An 18,679-nucleotide genomic window follows, 5' to 3' on the forward strand; every position below is an offset into this window, starting at 1 on the left:
AGAGCACTGTAGAAATCTTTTCCATGTATCAAAAGTGATAGTTATATCTCCCATCCCAACTCTATGTTTTACTGAGCAAAATAAATGCTGTACAGTTGGATTCTTTCTTCTGTGTTCTGCTTTGCAGACTATACTATGAGTATAAAAATTCTAAATTTTAGATATTGCAGGTCAGATCTTGAGAACCATTTACTATTTAAGATATTATCTCTAGCACAGATACTATGCTATGATACCAAAATTTCCCATTCAATCTTAATTCTCATTCTTTCCACAACTATTAATCTCTGTTTCTAATGGGAAAGTGTACTCTAAGTTTGCGTTTTTCCTTACTTCTCCAGGGTATCACAGCAGCTAGAAATGACTTGCTAAATGAGTAAGGAAAAGACATAAACCACCTTGTTGCCACAGGAAGGAAATGTTTAACTACACCAAGCACACTGCATTGAGCATGATGTACTCAGCTAGTATTCTGAGCACTGCAGGCCATCTTCTGTTGTGCAGTTTCACACTGACCAAGGGCACAGGACCGTTCAATGAAAAGGATATTCAAGGTGTCTGTCATGTGGTTAAAAATGTCTTTCTTTTTTCCAACAAAAATTTTATTGGATGATCTAGTTTTCAGTGGGAAATGTATTAGGAAACATCTTGAGTTCATGTAATAAATAAATATAAATTCTTAAAGTATTTTGTTTACCCTCTCAGAGAAGAAGAGGAGGGGATAGAGGGAGAAAATCTGTGAGAGAAGGGCCAGGAAGGAGACAGAATTTGGGATGTAAAAACAAACAATTGACAAATACATAAATAAAAAGAAAAACAAAAACATGTATTTTTACCATGTAGCGGATAGCACTTGCACTAGACTAGATCAACTTATTCTGGATTCCACTTGTATTTTGCTATGGACTCTGTCTTTAAAAGGAATTTAACTTGTAATGTTGATGTGCATGCATCTGTACTTCTGTGAAACTGTGAACTGCACCACGCGCACGCTGTTTTTTTTTTTTTTTTTTTTCCATTGCTGGGACATTTAAGCAATTTTTCTTCACTTACTCTAAAACTTCTTTTTAAATTCCCGTTTCTTTAATTCCCCTCTCCTCATGTTTTAGTGTTCTTTAAACTTTATTTTGTATTCATTGTTATTGCTTTGTTGTTATTGGTGGTCTGTGACTGTGTATGTGTTATGAACCCACCAGCTTTCCTTTACTGTGGTAGTTTCAATAAAACTTGCCCTGTCAGTTTTTAGAGCAATCTCTATCTATCTATCTATCTATCTATCTATCTATCTATCTATCTATCTATCTATCTATCTATCAACCATCTATCTGTCTTCTGTCTGTTTATTTATTTATTTATTTATTTTCCCTTATCACTTTAGAAATATATCATGTTATTTTTTCCTTTTTGTTTTTGACAGACACTGATAGTCCATTTTTTCAATTTCATTTAAAAAATAAAATCTGAACATTTACAATAAAAACTTCAAACTTCCTATTTTTCTCTCATAAACAAGTTGGTGTTTCAGTGGTTATCATCATTCTCATCATTATTACATTGATAAATCAACATGAAAACAACTTGTATAAGAAGATAAAGATTTAAAATGGTTAATACCGTAACACACGAAGTAAAATATATAGGTAAATCAAGTAGCCCAATGCCTCCTGAAACAACAAGCATCTGATACACAGTGCTAGCATGGAATCGAATAGTCTTCCTCATCAGGGCCACAGATCAGAGCCTTCCTTCTTAAAGAGCACTAGTCCCTTTTATTCTTTCCCATCTTTCCAAAAAAAATCAGTAAACAAACAGACAGCATTTTACACCAAGAAAAGCAATGGCCACCACACAGGCAAGTGGGAATCCAATCACATCCAGAGAGTGGCACTGGTACCAGGTGAGGTTGTGTGTGAGTGGTCTCAGGTGCTTGGCCTCTTTGTGACACATGACAAACTCAATCCAGAAGACTGCTCTGTCCAGGGGCTTCATAGGCTGGTCATGGTGAATGGTTGACAACCACATAGCATTCTCTTTATAGCTAAAGGAAAATACAATGGACATTCCCTTACAGAATGACCATGAAAATATATGTATATAAAGTTATGCATATCATAAAGATGACTACATGAAAGCATAAGAAAAATGATTGTGGTCACTTATCACAATCAAGATCTTATTAAATAATATATAAGCTAGAACTACTTCAACACACAGACTTGAATATATAAAGAGAAATGCTAGGAAGAAAACAAATATACATAAATAAGAGATTGGAATCAGTTAAGGCCCGAAAGCAAAATAAACAAAATCAAAATGAGCCAGTTTTGAGGTTTAGAAGTATGAGTCAAGCAGAAAGCCATTTACTAATGGAGCTGGTGTAAAGAGTTCAGAACAGTAGTAGAAAAAATTTGCAAATGCATTGCGAATCCATGCCATTTCCACTGTGGTGCATTTCTGGACAGAATGGATAAGGAGTTAGAATTTATGAGGAATTTGTACCAGTCATTTATACATGGTTATTAATTATAAATATAGATGTGCAATAATTGTTCCTTTGCTGACTCTTTTGTCTTTTTATAAATATCTCCTTGTAGTTGTGAGTTGTTCAATGTAAATAATAAACTATATTTTCCTTTATTACTAAAAATGTAAAATGTTTTGGCTCTTTACATACTTCAAGTTAGTCTTGCTGTAAAGTGGAATCAGAGTACATTCTTTAATTCTTTTTTTTTTTTTTTTTTTGGCAAGGTTTCTTTGTATAGCCCTGGCTATTCTTGGACTCACTCTGTAGACCCAGCTGGCCTTGGACTGAGAAATCTGACTGCCTCTGCCTCCCAAGTGCTGGAATTAAAGGCGTGTGCCACCACTGCTCAGTAAGTAAATTCTTGCTATTACTGTTTGTACTTTTCTGTGTTGTGATTTTTAATATTGAGAATGCTTAATATTTTACAGTGAAACATTGAAGAGATATTTGATTATAGTGATGATATGATAACACACCTGTAGATATAGGAAAGGGGCTTATTTATAGACATTGATCATCAAGTTTAAAGCTTAATGTACTGTATCATAACACAGAACTAATGACAATAGATGCAACTTCACTTCTTGCTATTTATAATACAGTCAAGAAAGTAAGCCATAAAATGCACAGAGAAGACTGTTTTTTTGAGACAAAGGCAGCAGTAATAATATATTGTTATATAGGAGGTGAGGCCTATGACAAGGATGATGTATACTTTACTGAAGACTAATTCAATGTGTCATAAGCCGTCAAAATATATTGCCTATTTAAGAACTCATCTCCATTTTCCAGTGCCATAATCATGTCTATTAAATATTAGAAATATAGACACACACACACAAATATATATATATTATATTTGACCATCAAGAAGAGTGGAGATGAGATAGGGGGCTAGCAGAGGGGAAACCAGGAAGTGGGGATAACATTTGAAATGTAAAAAAATAAAATAACCAAGAAAAAAGGAAAAAATATTTTTGTGAAAGCTGTAACAAGAAAATTTGTTTCACAAAGTGCATATTGGAATGATTAAAATCTACTTAAATTGAATTAACTTGATTTAAAAACTTGTATGTTACTTATTTATCACCAATATACTTCTAAACAAATGTCTGTGTTTTAATGCATGAAATATATGCATAATATTTGTGGTGAATGTAATTATATGACAAGGAAGCATAATTTAACTAAATGCATGCTCTGAAGCAATTTGGAAAGTAAATCATTATTGTGTGTAATACACAGTAATGTGCTAAGTTCTTTCTTTCAAAGTGATTTTTAAAAATTTTACAATCTTCTTAAAAGGTAACCACAACTTAAAACCTAAGGATGTGCACTATTTATACGTAGAATCAGTTTTTGCCCATGCTATTGAGTAAAAATCAAAAGCTCTATTTTTTTTAGCATAGATCAATGATGGAATCAAAATATTGGCAAAGATAAAATTGGAAGCATTAAATGTAATTGGAATTAGAAATTATTGTTAACTTGCTGGTTAACAAACTCAAATTTTAGGAGACATTTTAAAGAAAAAGAAAAATGGTTGCTGGTAGCTATCTTCATTCATATATATATATATATATATATATATATATATATATATATGCAATTTCTATAATCTGAGTTTCCCTAAAACTCTGACATTTTTAAAATAATACAACTGAGAGGCGTTTGTTCTGGGATATTGGTACAATTTTGGTATTCCAGAGCTTTGCATGATGAAAGAGAAATATGTTAAGTTAAATTTAAACTCTAATACAAAAATAATGGAAAAAAAAACCACATTGACATTCCCTTGCTGTCTAATACAGTTTTTTTGTCCTCATCATTATTTCTTTATTCAGGTTTATTGTTGCTCCTTGGATCTTCCCATGAGAAATTATCTGTAATAAATGAGCTTGTGACAGCGCATTGATAGAATACCTGCTCAGTATGCATGTGTAAAGTTCTGGATTCCAATACAACCCAAATAAATAAATTCACTATTATACTCATGAAGGGTTATTGATGACTGACTTCAGTGCATTGAGCAAATCTGAACTGGACATTGTATGAAAGTCTACTGGAACAGTTGCTCCTTGGGCCACCATGTGAGCAAGGTTGTCATGTTGTTTTGCAAATAAAGGGATGCCAAACATGAGGATCCCATGATGGATTGACTCATAGATGCCCTTGGCTCCACCATGACTTACAAAAGCTTTATTTTTTGGATGACCTAAGATCAGAAGGACATCAGAAAAGATTCTCACTAAAAGTCTTAAATATACATATATAATAAAGTGCTCAAAGAGGCTGGGAAGTTTTAATATAAAAATTAAGTTGACTTGCCCAAATTGCTTTAATATCTCAGAGCAAGAAGTACCTAAGTGCATAGGAGAGTAAGTGAGATTTCTGTATCTTAGGTTTTCTTTATTGTGGAGCTAGGGTTTATGGAAGAAGTATGAGGGATGAATGACTGATGTGGTATGTGTCCTGGTATGTGGTTTGTGATAGAAAATGATTATCAGTTGAACACACAAAGTATATATTGTATGGAAGAAATGAATGCTGAGAATACCATGTGTTTGTTATTACTTGTTGACATAAAGAGTTCATATGTTCTTTGTACCACTCATTACTTTTCTCTTTCTTTCCTTACCCTTCTCCCCTCCCAAGGTAAAGAATGCAACTAAAGATGCTTGAGAAATAAATAGGGAAATAACAATAATTGGCTTGCTTATTAGTACATACACATACTCTGTGTCTTTCTATCTCTGCCTGCCTGCCTGCCTGCCTGTCCACCTGCCTGTGCACTCATCTGTCTATCCATCTGTCTGTCACTCTGTCTGTCTGACTGTGTCTCTGTCTCTGTCTTTGTCTCTCTGTCTCTGTCTCTCTCTGTCTCTGTCTCTCTGTCTCTCTGTCTCTCTCTCTGCCTCTGTCTATTTCTCTCTCTCTCTCTCTCTCTCTCTCTCTCTCTCTCTCTCTCTCTCTCTCTCTGTGTGTGTGTGTGTGTGTGTGTGTGTGTGTGTAATTTGGATGGAGTTTTGTGAAGTGAGGTGATACTGCTGCTCTCAGGAACTACAGAGTTTTAACTAAAAATCCTGTGTCAGGGAAGGGAAACTTCACTTTATGTTTTTGGGTCACAGAGGTAGTGTGGATGGTTGTTGGCTTGCCTGAGGGGTGTGTGTGTGTGTGGGGGGGTGTCCAGGACTTTCTTCAAATAATATATACTTTCCTCTTTGCCTCTCAGAGCTTGAAAATAAGACCTCATTGCTGAAGGCATAATAATAATACACCTCAGACATAGGGCCTGAAGGTATTGAGGTGAAACTTACTTGGACACCTCTTCTCTAAGGATTTTCATAGTATTGGAACTTCTAAACAAGACCTGTAGGGAGAAACAGCCCCTGCTTCCTGTTAGGAGTCCCACAAAAACAAGGTACACATCTATAACATATTCAGAGGGCCCAGGTTCGGCCCATGCTGGCTCTCTGATTATTAGCTCAGTCTCTGAGTCCATATGAACCCATTGATTCTGTGATTTGTGTTTTCAGTAATTGATTCTCAGAATCTTTCCAAGAAGGTCATTCTGGGGCATCCACTTGAACACCCGAGTATTGGGTCCTAAGGTGTCTGATTTCTTGCCCTCAAATCTAGTAGACAATATTTTATGTTAGGATTCAAATTAAAATATACTATTTTAGAAGTTAGTCACAGCTTAACTAAAAATGCCTTTTATAGCATAGGTGTGGTCAGGAAGAGTCAGTAAAAACAATAAAAAACCTGAGACATTATCTGTTTTTCTCTGTATATTTAATTAGGTTGAATGTTATCATGATTTGCCATGTGCAGTTATATGCACACTTGAAAGAGTTACTGAAACATGCATGTATTTAAGATAAGTTTATGCTTATTTACTATAATACTTCTAATTTTCCAGTTTTAATTTCATGTCAAATTAAGTAATCCCATAGTTTATATTCACTTTTCCAATGTTATTTTAAAGGAGTTTAGCATTTTTAAAAATTATTATTTATTATTAATTTTTTCAAGTATTCCATATCCACTAAACTCTCTGTTCAGAAGTTTCTAGAAAGGTGCCATGATGGCAAATCAGTTGAGTTGTCTGTCTTTACCATCCTGGGAATAACCTCACAGACTGTAGATATTTACATTGGCCATTAACCTGACCATGACTTTGTTACCTTTGTCCACATTCATCTGCATGATTGGCATGATGGATTAAATTCAGCTGTGGTAAATTATGTTTATTTACCTTATGAAGAGAGAGCCATAAAAATAAAATAAAGGAGCATTCTATAATTAGATCTTTCTACACTTTCATAAACTCAGTAGATAACTTGGTCTCCCACTGGGGCACCATTTTACCTTTTGTGGAATTTGTGCCAGGGCTGATGCAATTGTGTTGGCTCCTTTCTTGTGTTATGTTCCTGATCATCAACCCCAGAGAAAACACCACCACACCATGTTCTCCTGAGCTCTGTGCAAACTCCTCCATTTCCTGTGAAGATAGAGAATGCTTTACTGCCAAAAATCAAGAGAACATGAAGCTATTGAAGTATTATAGGAATGATAAGTACCAGTGGTCAAGCACAGTCAAGACAATCCTTGCTGTCTTAATCATTCCATGTTCCTGGGGAACATCACTATGTATATTCACATCTTTGAGCAACAAATGTTCCAAAAATAAAATTATAATATGTACATCATATGATGTGATCTGAAAATTGTAATACTTATTGACATTTATTTGTAACTTATAGTGTAACCTCCCCTAGCCTGAAGCAGGCTGAGCCAGATCCTGACTTTGCTGTCACTAAGGAGATTATCTAGGGTGGAGCCTTCCACCCTAGATCACTCTATTATTTAGCCACTGCTGCTGTTCCCCTTCAAGATACTGCTACCTGCTGGGAGGCCACTGAGCTATTCTGGAGACTACATCTCCAGAGACTACAACCTATCCTGCACATCATCACCTGCAGCTGGGCTCCAAAAATGAATAGGTGGGAATGGGCCTTCCCTCACCCCCTTTATAAGCTCATTTGCCATTAAACATTTGAGCTTTGATCAGGAATCTTGACTTAGCTCCATTCTCCTCTCGACCACCTAGTTTCCTGCTCTTTCAGCCCCGGCCTGCCACTCAGGTGTACCCTGTCCATGTGAGCTGTGGGTCAGCTCACAACACTATAGAGAATATGACTTCCTCATTTCCATCTAAACATTCTGTGACCAATGACTTAATGTAAATGGCAGTGATATAAAACTATTAAATGAAATAATATTTGTAAATCCCTTCCGGTAGGTGCCAGCACCAGGTCACCTGGATGTGGAGTCAGTAGCCACCCCCAAAGGTCTCTAGAATACAGCTTCTGAGGCAGACCCCATTTTGGGCTCCAGAACCTGAGCAACTTCCCTGCCAGAGGAGAGGTGTCCGCCCCACCCAGGAGGGCTTTGCCAGAGCACCTGGGGGCGCCATCTTGGTTCCCAGATCCCTCTGAGACTAGTCTGTGCAGGTGAGAGTGTGGACTACAGAAGCTAACAACTTCTGGGACAGGCCCTGTTTAGGGCCTTCATCTTCTGCCAGGAGGCCAGTCCGAAGGCCAGATATCTGTGCACCTTCGCTGTAAGAGGAGAGCTTGCCTGCAGAGAGTGCTCTGACCTCTGAAACGCAGAGGAAAGAGCTAGTCCCCCAGATCTGCTGATAGAGACTAACAGAATCACAAGAGGAACAAGCTCTAACCAGAGACAACTAAATCAACTAACTCCAGAGATTACCAGATGGCGAAAGGTAAACGTAGTGATATTATAAGATTTAATACCATCAGTGTAACTCCACAATTATCTATCGCTATCACATCTTTGATGGCAAGTGTTAATATCCCACCTGGAATCCTATTTTATAATATATGATGTTCTGTTTCATATATGCCATATGACATCCTAAGTCCTGACTATCATATGTCATATGTCTGGAAGCACAGACTGTGCAACCCCACTTACTTGGAGTTTGATTACAAGTCTCATTCACAGACACACAACCTCTATGATGTCCAAACCATCAAATCAGTACTAAGACTTGAGTATTTTCCATTGTCAGTATAAAATTGAATCAGCATGGTTTTATAATATCAGAGCTTCACTACTTCATGCTGGGAAAGGTGTGGCAGAGGAGAACAGCTCTGGTTCTGATGGCCACCAGCAAAGTGAATTTCTGCATTATCTTCTTTTTGACTTCTGTTTCATTTATACTCCCAGTCCAATAAATGATGATTTTTGATTAGAGCTAACAGTCTGTGAAGAAGAGATAGCTTAATGTTTAGAAGTACTGTTATGAAGAGTTAGGTCTTAGGATATGTTAAAACAATGCTTTGTATCTTATCCTTGCATTTTATTGTATATGTGTATACAGTTACCCTGTCATGTAATTAACTCAACTAAGCTAAAGATTTGACGAACTACTTACTTTCAGGCCTGCCTTCTCTCTCTCTCTCTCTCTCTCTCTCTCTCTCTCTCTCTCTCTCTCTCTCTCTCTCTCTCTCTCTCTCTCTCTTCTCTCTCTCTCTCTCTCTCTCTCTCTCTCTCTCTCTCTCTCTCTTTCTCTCTCTCTCTCTTTCTCTCTCTCTCTCTTTCTCTCTCTCTCTCTCCCTCCCTCCCTCCCTCTCTCCCTCTCTCATAGACACCCATAATTAACAAAGTAGATTCTCAGTGAGTACCTTTCTTGTGGTGCTTGCTTGTGTGGTATTGACTATTCAGTAAACATTAAAATGCTCCCTCCACTTAGCAACTTCTGACCTCTTAAGGGCATACATCAAAAAACTAATATTACCATTATAAATAGGAGGAGAATACTAATAAGAGCTTGAAAATATTTATACTCCAAGAGTTAAGTTTAAGGAAGCAGTATGGAAGGGATAATTGTGATCCAATTCTGTGTAATAAATACACCCACTCATCTACTTCTCTGACATTTTAGGGTTCTGACTTTATGACTTGCACCAGGACTCATTTCCTTTCCTTAACAAAATATACATATGTAAGTTTTGTGATTTCTGTGAGCTTAAATGATCAAGGTTTTTCTCCCACCTTCAGGTTTATAGACAATTCTGTTTATTTCATCTAGCACTTATTTATTTTTAAAATAAAATAAGCAGTTTTATTTTAAAGAGATCCTCTTTTTTCCTTATTTATAAAGAATCCTCTGTACATGTTTTAATGTATGTCTTTCTTTATTTACAAAAAATAAAATAAAATTTGACTTAAAGTTCCTAGTCTAGTCCTATACCTCTATTGGAGAATCTTTTGAGTATAAAGTCTAACATGTAGTCAGTTTTGATAAATGTACCATAAATATTGTTGACATTGAAGACCATTTTATTTTTTTGTATTTTATATAAAATTAGCTCAACCAAAATTTAGGTGCTTATATAAGACCAAAGAGAAGTGATTCCAAGGCAGATAGCATCTGAAAATGTAAAACTTCTCATAGCCTTTCAGATCTGGTGGCCATATTCACATTACTTGGGATTTGAGCTGGTGAGCTATACCTACAGATTGGAACTCATGTGGATAACATATATGGTTACATCTCATTCTGTTGGCATATGGATTCACACTATGGTTACAGGTCATGTAATTACCATGAGATTTATATTGTTTAGCAGAAAACATAGGTTGCCACAAAGTATTAAAGAATATGGGAAATTTTTGTATTATCTCTTCAATATCACTTAACACCATTCTCTTCATTATTAGGAAGATGTTATATTGCTTTGTTAAATAATTTTAGGTATGAAGTACAAACCATCAAATAAGGATATCCCTTGTATAGATTTATAATAATATTTTGCCCATATAAAATGAAAAAATTTAACAAAACTATGAGGAATAACAAGGGAATTTTTCATATCCTGAAATATTTTATTGTTTTCTTTATGTTAAAACTTGGATTAAGTAAGGTAGGAAGTTTTATAAGCACACATTAATACACAGAAAACTCAGGTTATTGAGAAGTGATAGTGACATCTTGATATATGAGGATCAGATAACACATATACAATAAAATGCAAGCACAGAATAGAAGCCATGGTTTTTACATATCCTAAGGTGCACCTTTCATAATTGTGCTGCCTTATTAAACCATCTCAATTTCTCAGACTGTTGGGTCTAATCAGAAACAAAATGTAATAAAATGGAGTTAACAGTGATGATATTAAATCTTATCATATCACTATGGCTGTAATCTAAAGGTTAGTACCTATTAGCATGGCTCAACAAAAAATTTTCCAGCTAGCTCTAGAAACACCAGATCAACAGTTTTACTTTCAAATCTATGTTAAAATGCAGTGTCCAATATTACACCAGATCAAAACACTTATCATTTTTACCATATTTACTCTATTAGAATTGCCACAGATTGAAGCTTTATGGTACGCTATCTTGCAGTATCCTAAAATATGATGTGCATTTTGGTACTGCAATAAATTTTATTACATGCTTGATTTTATTTTTTTCTAAAAATTACTTGCTGCTTTCTTTTACATCTTTTTTATTCAGACAAAAATATCAGTATAATTCCATGAACAGACTGATTTTATCTGTCTCTAAAAACATTTGGCTTGGTACATGATTGGACTCATCACTGGTGCGTCTCATCCACCTTTCCCTCTGAGTATCTCTTTTAGAAACATATGAACAAACTTTTCCAATATATAAGCAATACATACATGATTCAGATTGTGTATCAAGCATATACTATATGAGACAAATCAGAGCTTTATAATATTTTCTAGATTGTATCATATTCATTCACTAAACCAACTAAAGTTTGGTGGTATGTATCACATTGCTTTTAGGAGTTATGCTAGCAAAACACATAGCTAGAGGGCATCATTTAGTCATTCTATATGCCTATCTGCAATGTTATTATAATGTTTAAATTGACATCGTACTTGTCAACACATACATTTTTAATAAATGTAATATCATGCTGGGCAGAAGTCTCAGAAGTTAAGATTACTGGCCTTTATCCCCAAAAGACCTAAACTACAACTCCCAGTACCCACCTAGTGGCTCATAAACATCTGTTATTCCAGTTCCAATGCAGCTGACCCCCTCTCCTGTCATTGGTGGGTGGGTACTAGATACCAGACATGCAGGCCAAATTCCCATAAACATAAGATAAACAAGTACTATGGGGCTATAGCAATTACTGCTATAAGCACTGCTGATTTTTCCAGAGGACCAAAGTTCCTCTGGATGTCATATGGCATATATGAAACAGAACATCATAGTTCAAACTGCACAACCATCAGTAACTCCACTTTTAGGCAATTCTGTCATTGTATCTTGGAAGTTTGTGAGTTTATGCAGTCTAACAACTCTCAGACCCCAATATTAACTTCTGAGGTAAGATGAAACTGAATATGTGTGAGTAGTATTGCAAGATTTATCCTTTTTAAAAATACAACTTCAAAGCCAAGGTTGTTCCCTGAGTCTCAGAAGAGTCTTCAACATTTGTTTTGAATAATGCTGAAACTGTTGAAACTATGGATGGTGTTGGAGAACAACTGGATCCATTTACATCATTAAAGTGATATTCCACAATGCTTAGGGGTAGCACATTATAGTTTAATATGTGTTTAATGTTAAATTGATGAGAGATAGACTTGTGGGGCTTAATGTTTAATCTTGATTATTAATTTGATCAGACTGAGAAGTGCCCAAGAAACCAGCAAATTATACTCATAGATATTTCAAGGGATAAGTGACTAAAGGAAAGGAATGCTCACAGCTGAATTTGGAGACATCATTTATTGGACTGGGAGTATAAATGAAACAGAAGTCAAAAAGAAGATAATGCAGAAATTCACTTTGCTGGTGGCCATCAGAACCAGAGCTGTTCTCCTCTGCCACACCTTTCCCAGCATGAAGTAGTGAAGCTCTGATATTATAAAACCATGCTGATTCAATTTTATACTGACAATGGAAAATACTCAAGTCTTAGTACTGATTTGATGGTTTGGACATCATAGAGGTTGTGTGTCTGTGAATGAGACTTGTAATCAAACTCCAAGTAAGTGGGGTTGCACAGTCTGTGCTTCCAGTCTCCCCTGAGGGGCCTGGCCCAAGACTGCACAAGGGATTTGAGTAGAGTGCAAGAAACCTCCCCATGAGTCCTAAGAGGGCTATTCTGGAGGATGACTTCATATGGCATAAGATATTCAGGATTTCATATGACATATGATAGTCAGGACTTAGGATGTCATATGGCATATATGAAACAGAACATCATATATTATAAAATAGGATTCCAGGTGGGATATTAACACTTGCTATCAAAGATGTGATAGCGATACATAAGAAGTTAGGCTTCTTCTTAGATAAGGGGAAGTATAAAACATCTGCTAGCAATAAGAATAAATTTTCTTCAGATTGCCCTCAAGTAAGCTTACTCTACAACTGGGGATACAGACCTAAAGAAAGAAGGACCAATAAACAATGACAGGGTATGACAACCTCTTACAGAATATCCTAATGATAAAAGCTCCATAAGGCTGTAAGGATAGAAAATTAAAAGTCATTGAGAGAGTCCCAACAGGTCATTATAAGAAATTAAAAGGGAACAGCGAGTGAGGGTATGGAGGAACTCAGGGCTCAAATCCTCAAGCAAAAACTTCAAACAGGACAAGAATGGAGAGAGAGTCCAGGTAGAAAGAAGAGAGCAAATGTTATAAATGTAGAAAGAGAGGGCATTCAAGACAAAATGCTTTATCTTAAAAAGACAAGAGAAAATCATGTTCTTCAGACTTTGGTGAGGATTAAAAGATATTTGTGAAACTGTTTGTCATTGGGAACTACAATTACTGAACTGATGTGGAGATTAGAATCTCTGGACTTGCTTGCTTTTCTACATTTTCAGGTTTGCAGTGAGTATTGCCTCAGGTCAAGTCCATTTTGGTAATATGTCAAGATTCTTGCTAAATTACAACCTCTTTTTTTTTTTTAAGTCTCATGTTTTGTAAAACCACAAGGTAGGAGAGGAAACAGGAGCAGGAGAGGTGTAAATAAATACCCAAGCAGAGGAAATATTTGCTTGGTGTTTGCAAAAGGAAAGTGTTTAATGGCTAAATGTGCATCTTCAGGTATTTTTAATTTGCTAAATGTGCCCTGCTGTTACTTGGACTCAATTCTCATTTAAGACAACGATATTAGAAATATTCTGGAGGTGGATAACAGGAAGAAATACCGATGGAAAGTTGAGGTTTCAGTTATTGTATGACAAATAAGAGTTGTCCTAAAGATAAAACATAAAAATTAAGGACAAAATTGGAAAAGTTTAAAATGACATTGTACAGTTTTTCATACATGCTAGTATGTGTATTGTGTTTGACCACTCATGTTGAGGCAGTTATGTTCCTGAGACTTTATGGTAGATATAAAGATCAATATTTAGAATGTAGTTAGGTATTCAAGAAGAAACTACAGCCACTAAACTCACATCAATTTTTGGTCTAGGGGTGTACCCCTTGAAATTGAATGCTGTTCTTTGGTCTTGTTTTTGTAGCCATTTCTATTAGAATATCACAGAAATTTGCTGGTATTCTATATCTTATGAACTTTTCATCCCTTCTCCATTATGTTCCTTGGGCCAGATATGCAGGAGCCATGCTGCAACATTTATGATCTACAACAACAACCAGCATGTCAAGGTATCTATCTAGGTGTACTAACTGGCTCTCATAAGCTGGTAATAGCCAACAACTGCCTAAGTGCACCTGAGGCTTCCTTAGCAGAGGAGACAGCATGCTTGATACTGGAAATATAGCCTGGGGCTGATGAGGTCAGGAACATAGAAAAGAACCTATTATTGCCACTCTCTACACCATTATAATTCTCTACTACACTCTAAAAGATATCCTTATACATATACATAAGTTCAGCATCTAGTCTCACTCAAATGAAACACTCTGAAGCAAATGGTGATGATTGCAATAAACCCACAACTGGATTCATGCCAGAGATCAATGTTTTAAGGGGCTCCACCATGAATGGGAGATTTTCCTATTAGTGGTTCTTTCTCACTGATCATTATGGATCTGCTTACGGTTTTTCTTTTTATTTTATCTTAGTTTAATTTTGGTAGATTGTATAAATGTACAAGTACAGGGCTTGTGTCTCTAGCTGCATATATAGCAGAAGATGGCCTAGTCGGCCATCATTGGGATGAAAGGCCCCTTGGTCTTGCAAACTTTATATGCCCCAGTACAGGGGAATGCCAGTGCCAAGAAGTGGGAGTGGGTGGGTAGGGGAACAGGGCAGGGGAAGGGTATAGAGGACTTTCAGGATAGCATTTGAAATGTAAATGAAGAAAATATCTAATAAGAAATTGAAAAAAAGATTTATTTCCAATGTAATGTAAGTTTTAAGATGAATTCTACTTTAATTTTTTTAAATGGCCATTAAAAATAATGTATTTCATTTCTAATTTTATTGATTTGAGGCTTGATTCTATTACTGGGAACTAGGCAACCCTGTCTGGGGAATGGATAACCACACATGTGCTACAGCTTTAGGGAGAGCCTCCATTCCAGTTATTGGGGTGGGGTGATATATACAGCTTATGGTGTACATCACCCCAGCAAGCTTTGAAAGTTCATAGCTTAGCCCCACTCTCTGCTCATTCTCTCTGCTTTCAATATGTGGTTGAGATGTGATGAGTGAGCTTTCTCCCTTGCTATCTGCTGCCCTGCCTTCCCAGCAGTACAAGGACCTGTAAACACAACTCAGAATAAACTGTTCTGTTTTTCCCTTGAGATGGTTTTGGTCAGCACACTTGATTACAGCAACAATATAGTAAATAATACATATTCTAACCCTGTTTTTAAACTTATTTTATCAGCTTTAAATTTTCACCTTGCAAACTGTTGACTAAAGCCTTGAAAAAATTTTCTCTACCCAATTGCAGATTGTTGATAAATTGTTCTTTATCAACATTTAATACCTGAAAGTATACTTTAAAGCCACATTTTCTATAATAACATATGGAAGAAAAAACCTTGTTTTAGTTTGCCACAATTGTTTACCTTTTAAGAGTGAAAACATACTATATAGCTATCGATTCAGAATATTCATTATTTGTACCTGAAGTATATGAATAGATTTCATGTACTTATTTTAGAATGAAATTTTGATAACTCTATTTTTGCTAATAATTTCTGTGGACTCTACATCTCCATATTATTTAATACAAATATCCAAAATAAATCATCCTTTTCCTCAGACTACAAAAAATTAAGACTACTTCAGGAAAACCACACACACACACACACACATTTAAAGTGTTTGAGTAAGCTTTTTTTTTTTTTTTATTTTGGAAATGTATGACATCTATAGAGTTGGTCTTGAAGATAGAGACAAATCGAAAATTTTCAAATATTGGAAGGATAATACTCTGATTTTTAAGACTCTGTCAAGTAAATTTTTATTTTCCATATGTTTCTACACATGCAAATTATTTTACATTTAATAGTTTGAAAATTAAAATAATGATAGGATTCTTTGATAACATATCAGTAGTCACAGACTTATAAGTGTTTTGTTTTTACATGGTACAAAACCACAAAAAAGATATGCTTCTGTAAAGTGATAAGTGAGTGTTTAAAAGGTTGTTCATAACATAGAATGATGGTAAAATTTCATTCATGTAATGCATAATCAATGAGTTCTACTCATTCTTCATTTTCTTTTCTTTCTTTACAAAGAATCGGTAAACAAACAAGAAACACTTTACAATGAGGGCTACAATGAATGTCACAAAAGCAAGCAGGAATCCAAGCACATCCAGAGAGTGGTACTGGTACCAGGTGAGGTTGTGTCCAAGTGGCCTCAGGTGCTTAGCACTTTTGTGGCGCATGACAAACTCAATCCAGAAGACTGCTCTGTCCAGGGGCTTCATAGGCTGGTCATGGTGAATGGTTGACAACCACATAGCATTTTCTTTATAGCTGTAAGAGATAAAGTGGTCATTAGGAAAATCACAGAATGAATGAAAAACACACAGTTATAATTTTTTGTAGAGATTAGTAAAGGTGATATATAAAAATTAGAAGAAAAATAAATTATATTCTATATGCATGCCTAAAAAGATGTTAGTAAGAATTTCTAAACTTCTTGAGTAAACAAGATGGAAGCATATAAAAAGAAAAGTTGGAAAAGGTCAAATATTTTAAATTAGAGTTTATAGACAGTTAAACTATAAAGACAAAAATATTAAAATGAGATATTTTTATTTGAGTATATGAAACCTCAGTTACCTAGTGTCAGAATATGGTGAGTAAACACTATTGAAAACAAGAGTTTCGTGACCTCAGTTTCTTAGAAAGCATAGATGTGTTCATTGATTATAGTTTTGTGCCCTTTCCAAGTGTGGCAGATAGGCTTGAGTTTACCTCAGGTTATTTATTACATGAGAGTATATTTATTTGTTCTTATGCTTCTGTGGAAAATCATTTTTCATTGTGTATGCTTACTGGCCATGTATCATTTGCTCTTGTGATTGTTATTATTAATGATCTTCATTTTTCGTTAGCATTGTCATTTGAAAAGTAAGAATGTTTCTGTACCACCATCTGAATCCCTGTCCCTGACTCCAGGATCCCACAGCCTGTCTGTCTCACAGGAGGTCTGCCCTAACCTGGGGCACAGGTAAGACTCCCACCATGCCAGCTGGGACCCCCACAGAGCCCTAAGAGATGGGATATATGCTGCTCTGCCAGAGTCCATCCCACTTCAGGTCTGCACCTCCACCTGATCCCATGGTGGATCAGCTTGCCTGCACTTCCTTAGAACCCACAACCTACCTACCTCCCAGGAGCTCTGCCTTAACCAGAAAGAAAGATCATTGTGTCACTACTTGGACCCCAAAGCCTACCTGTCTCCCAGGAGGTCTGACCTAACGGGAGACATAGGAAACAGGAGGCCTGCTCTAACCAAGGATATAGAAGGCCTGCCCTAACAAGAGACAGCACCTCCTGCTTCACAGAAGGCCTGCTCTAACCCAGGTCTCACAGCTCTACATGCTTCCAAGGAGGCCCGTTTCATCCAAGACACCCAGGTCAGTTAACATCAAAGAACCAGATGGCAAAATGCAAGCACAAGAATGTAAGCAATAGAAGCTAATGTAATTTGGCACCACCAGTACTCAGTTCTCCTACAATAGCAAGTCCTGGATATTCTACCACACCTAAAGAGCAAGATTCTAATTGAAAATCCCATCTCATGAAGATGATAGAGGCCTTTCAGGAGGATATAAAGAACTACCTTAGAGCAACACAGAAAAACACAGGCAAGCAGGTAGATGCCCTTAAAGAGGAAACAATAACCACCACCACAACAAAATCCCTTAAGGAAATACAGGAAAATAAATTCAGACAGGTAAAGGATTCTACCAAAACACTCCATACTTTAAAAAGAAAATAGAAACAATCATGGTACCACAAATAGAGGCAACCCTGGAGATAGAAAACCTAGGAAAGTGATCAGATGCTAAAGATGCAAACATGACCAACAGAATACAACAGATGGAGGAGAGAATCTCAGACATAGCAGATATCATAGAAGATATTGACACATTAGTTAAAGAAAATACAAAGTGTAAAAAGTTTCTACCTAAAACATCCAGGAAATTTTGGACACAATGAAAGGGTGAAACCTAAGAATAATAGGAATAGAAGAGTATGAAGATTCCCAGTTCAAAGTGCCAGAAATCAGCTTCAACAAAATAATAGGAGAAAACTTCCCTAACCAAAAGAAAGAGATGGCCATCAACATACAAGAAGCCTACAGAATACAAAATAGATTGAACCAGAAAAGAAAATTCTTCTGCTACATAGTAGTCAAAACATTAAATATTCAGAACAGAGAAAAAATATAAAAAGCTGTAAGGGAAAATGGCTAAGTAACATATAAAATCAGACCTATCAGAATTATACGCGACTTCTCAAAAGAGATGCTAAAAGCAAGAAGAACCCTGACAGATGCCAGGCAGACACTTAGAGACCACAAATGTCAGCCCAGACAACTGTACCTGGAAAAATCCTCAATCACTATAGATAGAGAAACAAAGATATTCCGTGACAAAAACCAAATTCAAAC

The 18,679-nt window shown here is 36.0% G+C and overlaps 1 protein-coding gene and 1 pseudogene across 3 annotated transcripts in view; both read right to left on the reverse strand.

Annotated features, from left to right (window-relative positions):
- Positions 1–1,749: 1,749 nt before the first annotated feature.
- Positions 1,750–7,025, reverse strand: LOC110294878 (UDP-glucuronosyltransferase 2B7-like; annotated as a pseudogene).
- Positions 7,026–15,865: 8,840 nt separating this feature from the next.
- Positions 15,866–18,679, reverse strand: part of LOC110295249 (UDP-glucuronosyltransferase 2B17-like) — a 37,629-nt gene continuing 34,815 nt past the window's right edge. For 2 of the 3 annotated variants that reach the window (XM_085836819.1, XM_085836818.1), the window contains exon 7: positions 16,444–16,530. Coding sequence is in view for 1 of the 3 variants with exons in the window: in XM_085836817.1 (XP_085692943.1) it covers positions 16,251–16,530 (280 nt within the window). In the remaining 2 variants the exon portion in view is untranslated. Of the gene's footprint in view, positions 16,531–18,679 lie in introns of all 3 variants that reach the window. The other variant, XM_085836817.1, reaches the window with a different exon arrangement.

Source organism: Mus caroli, unplaced genomic scaffold, assembly GCF_978045245.1.
Source record: "Mus caroli unplaced genomic scaffold, Mus_caroli_1 scaffold_4, whole genome shotgun sequence".
Taxonomy (NCBI): Eukaryota; Metazoa; Chordata; class Mammalia; order Rodentia; family Muridae; genus Mus; species Mus caroli.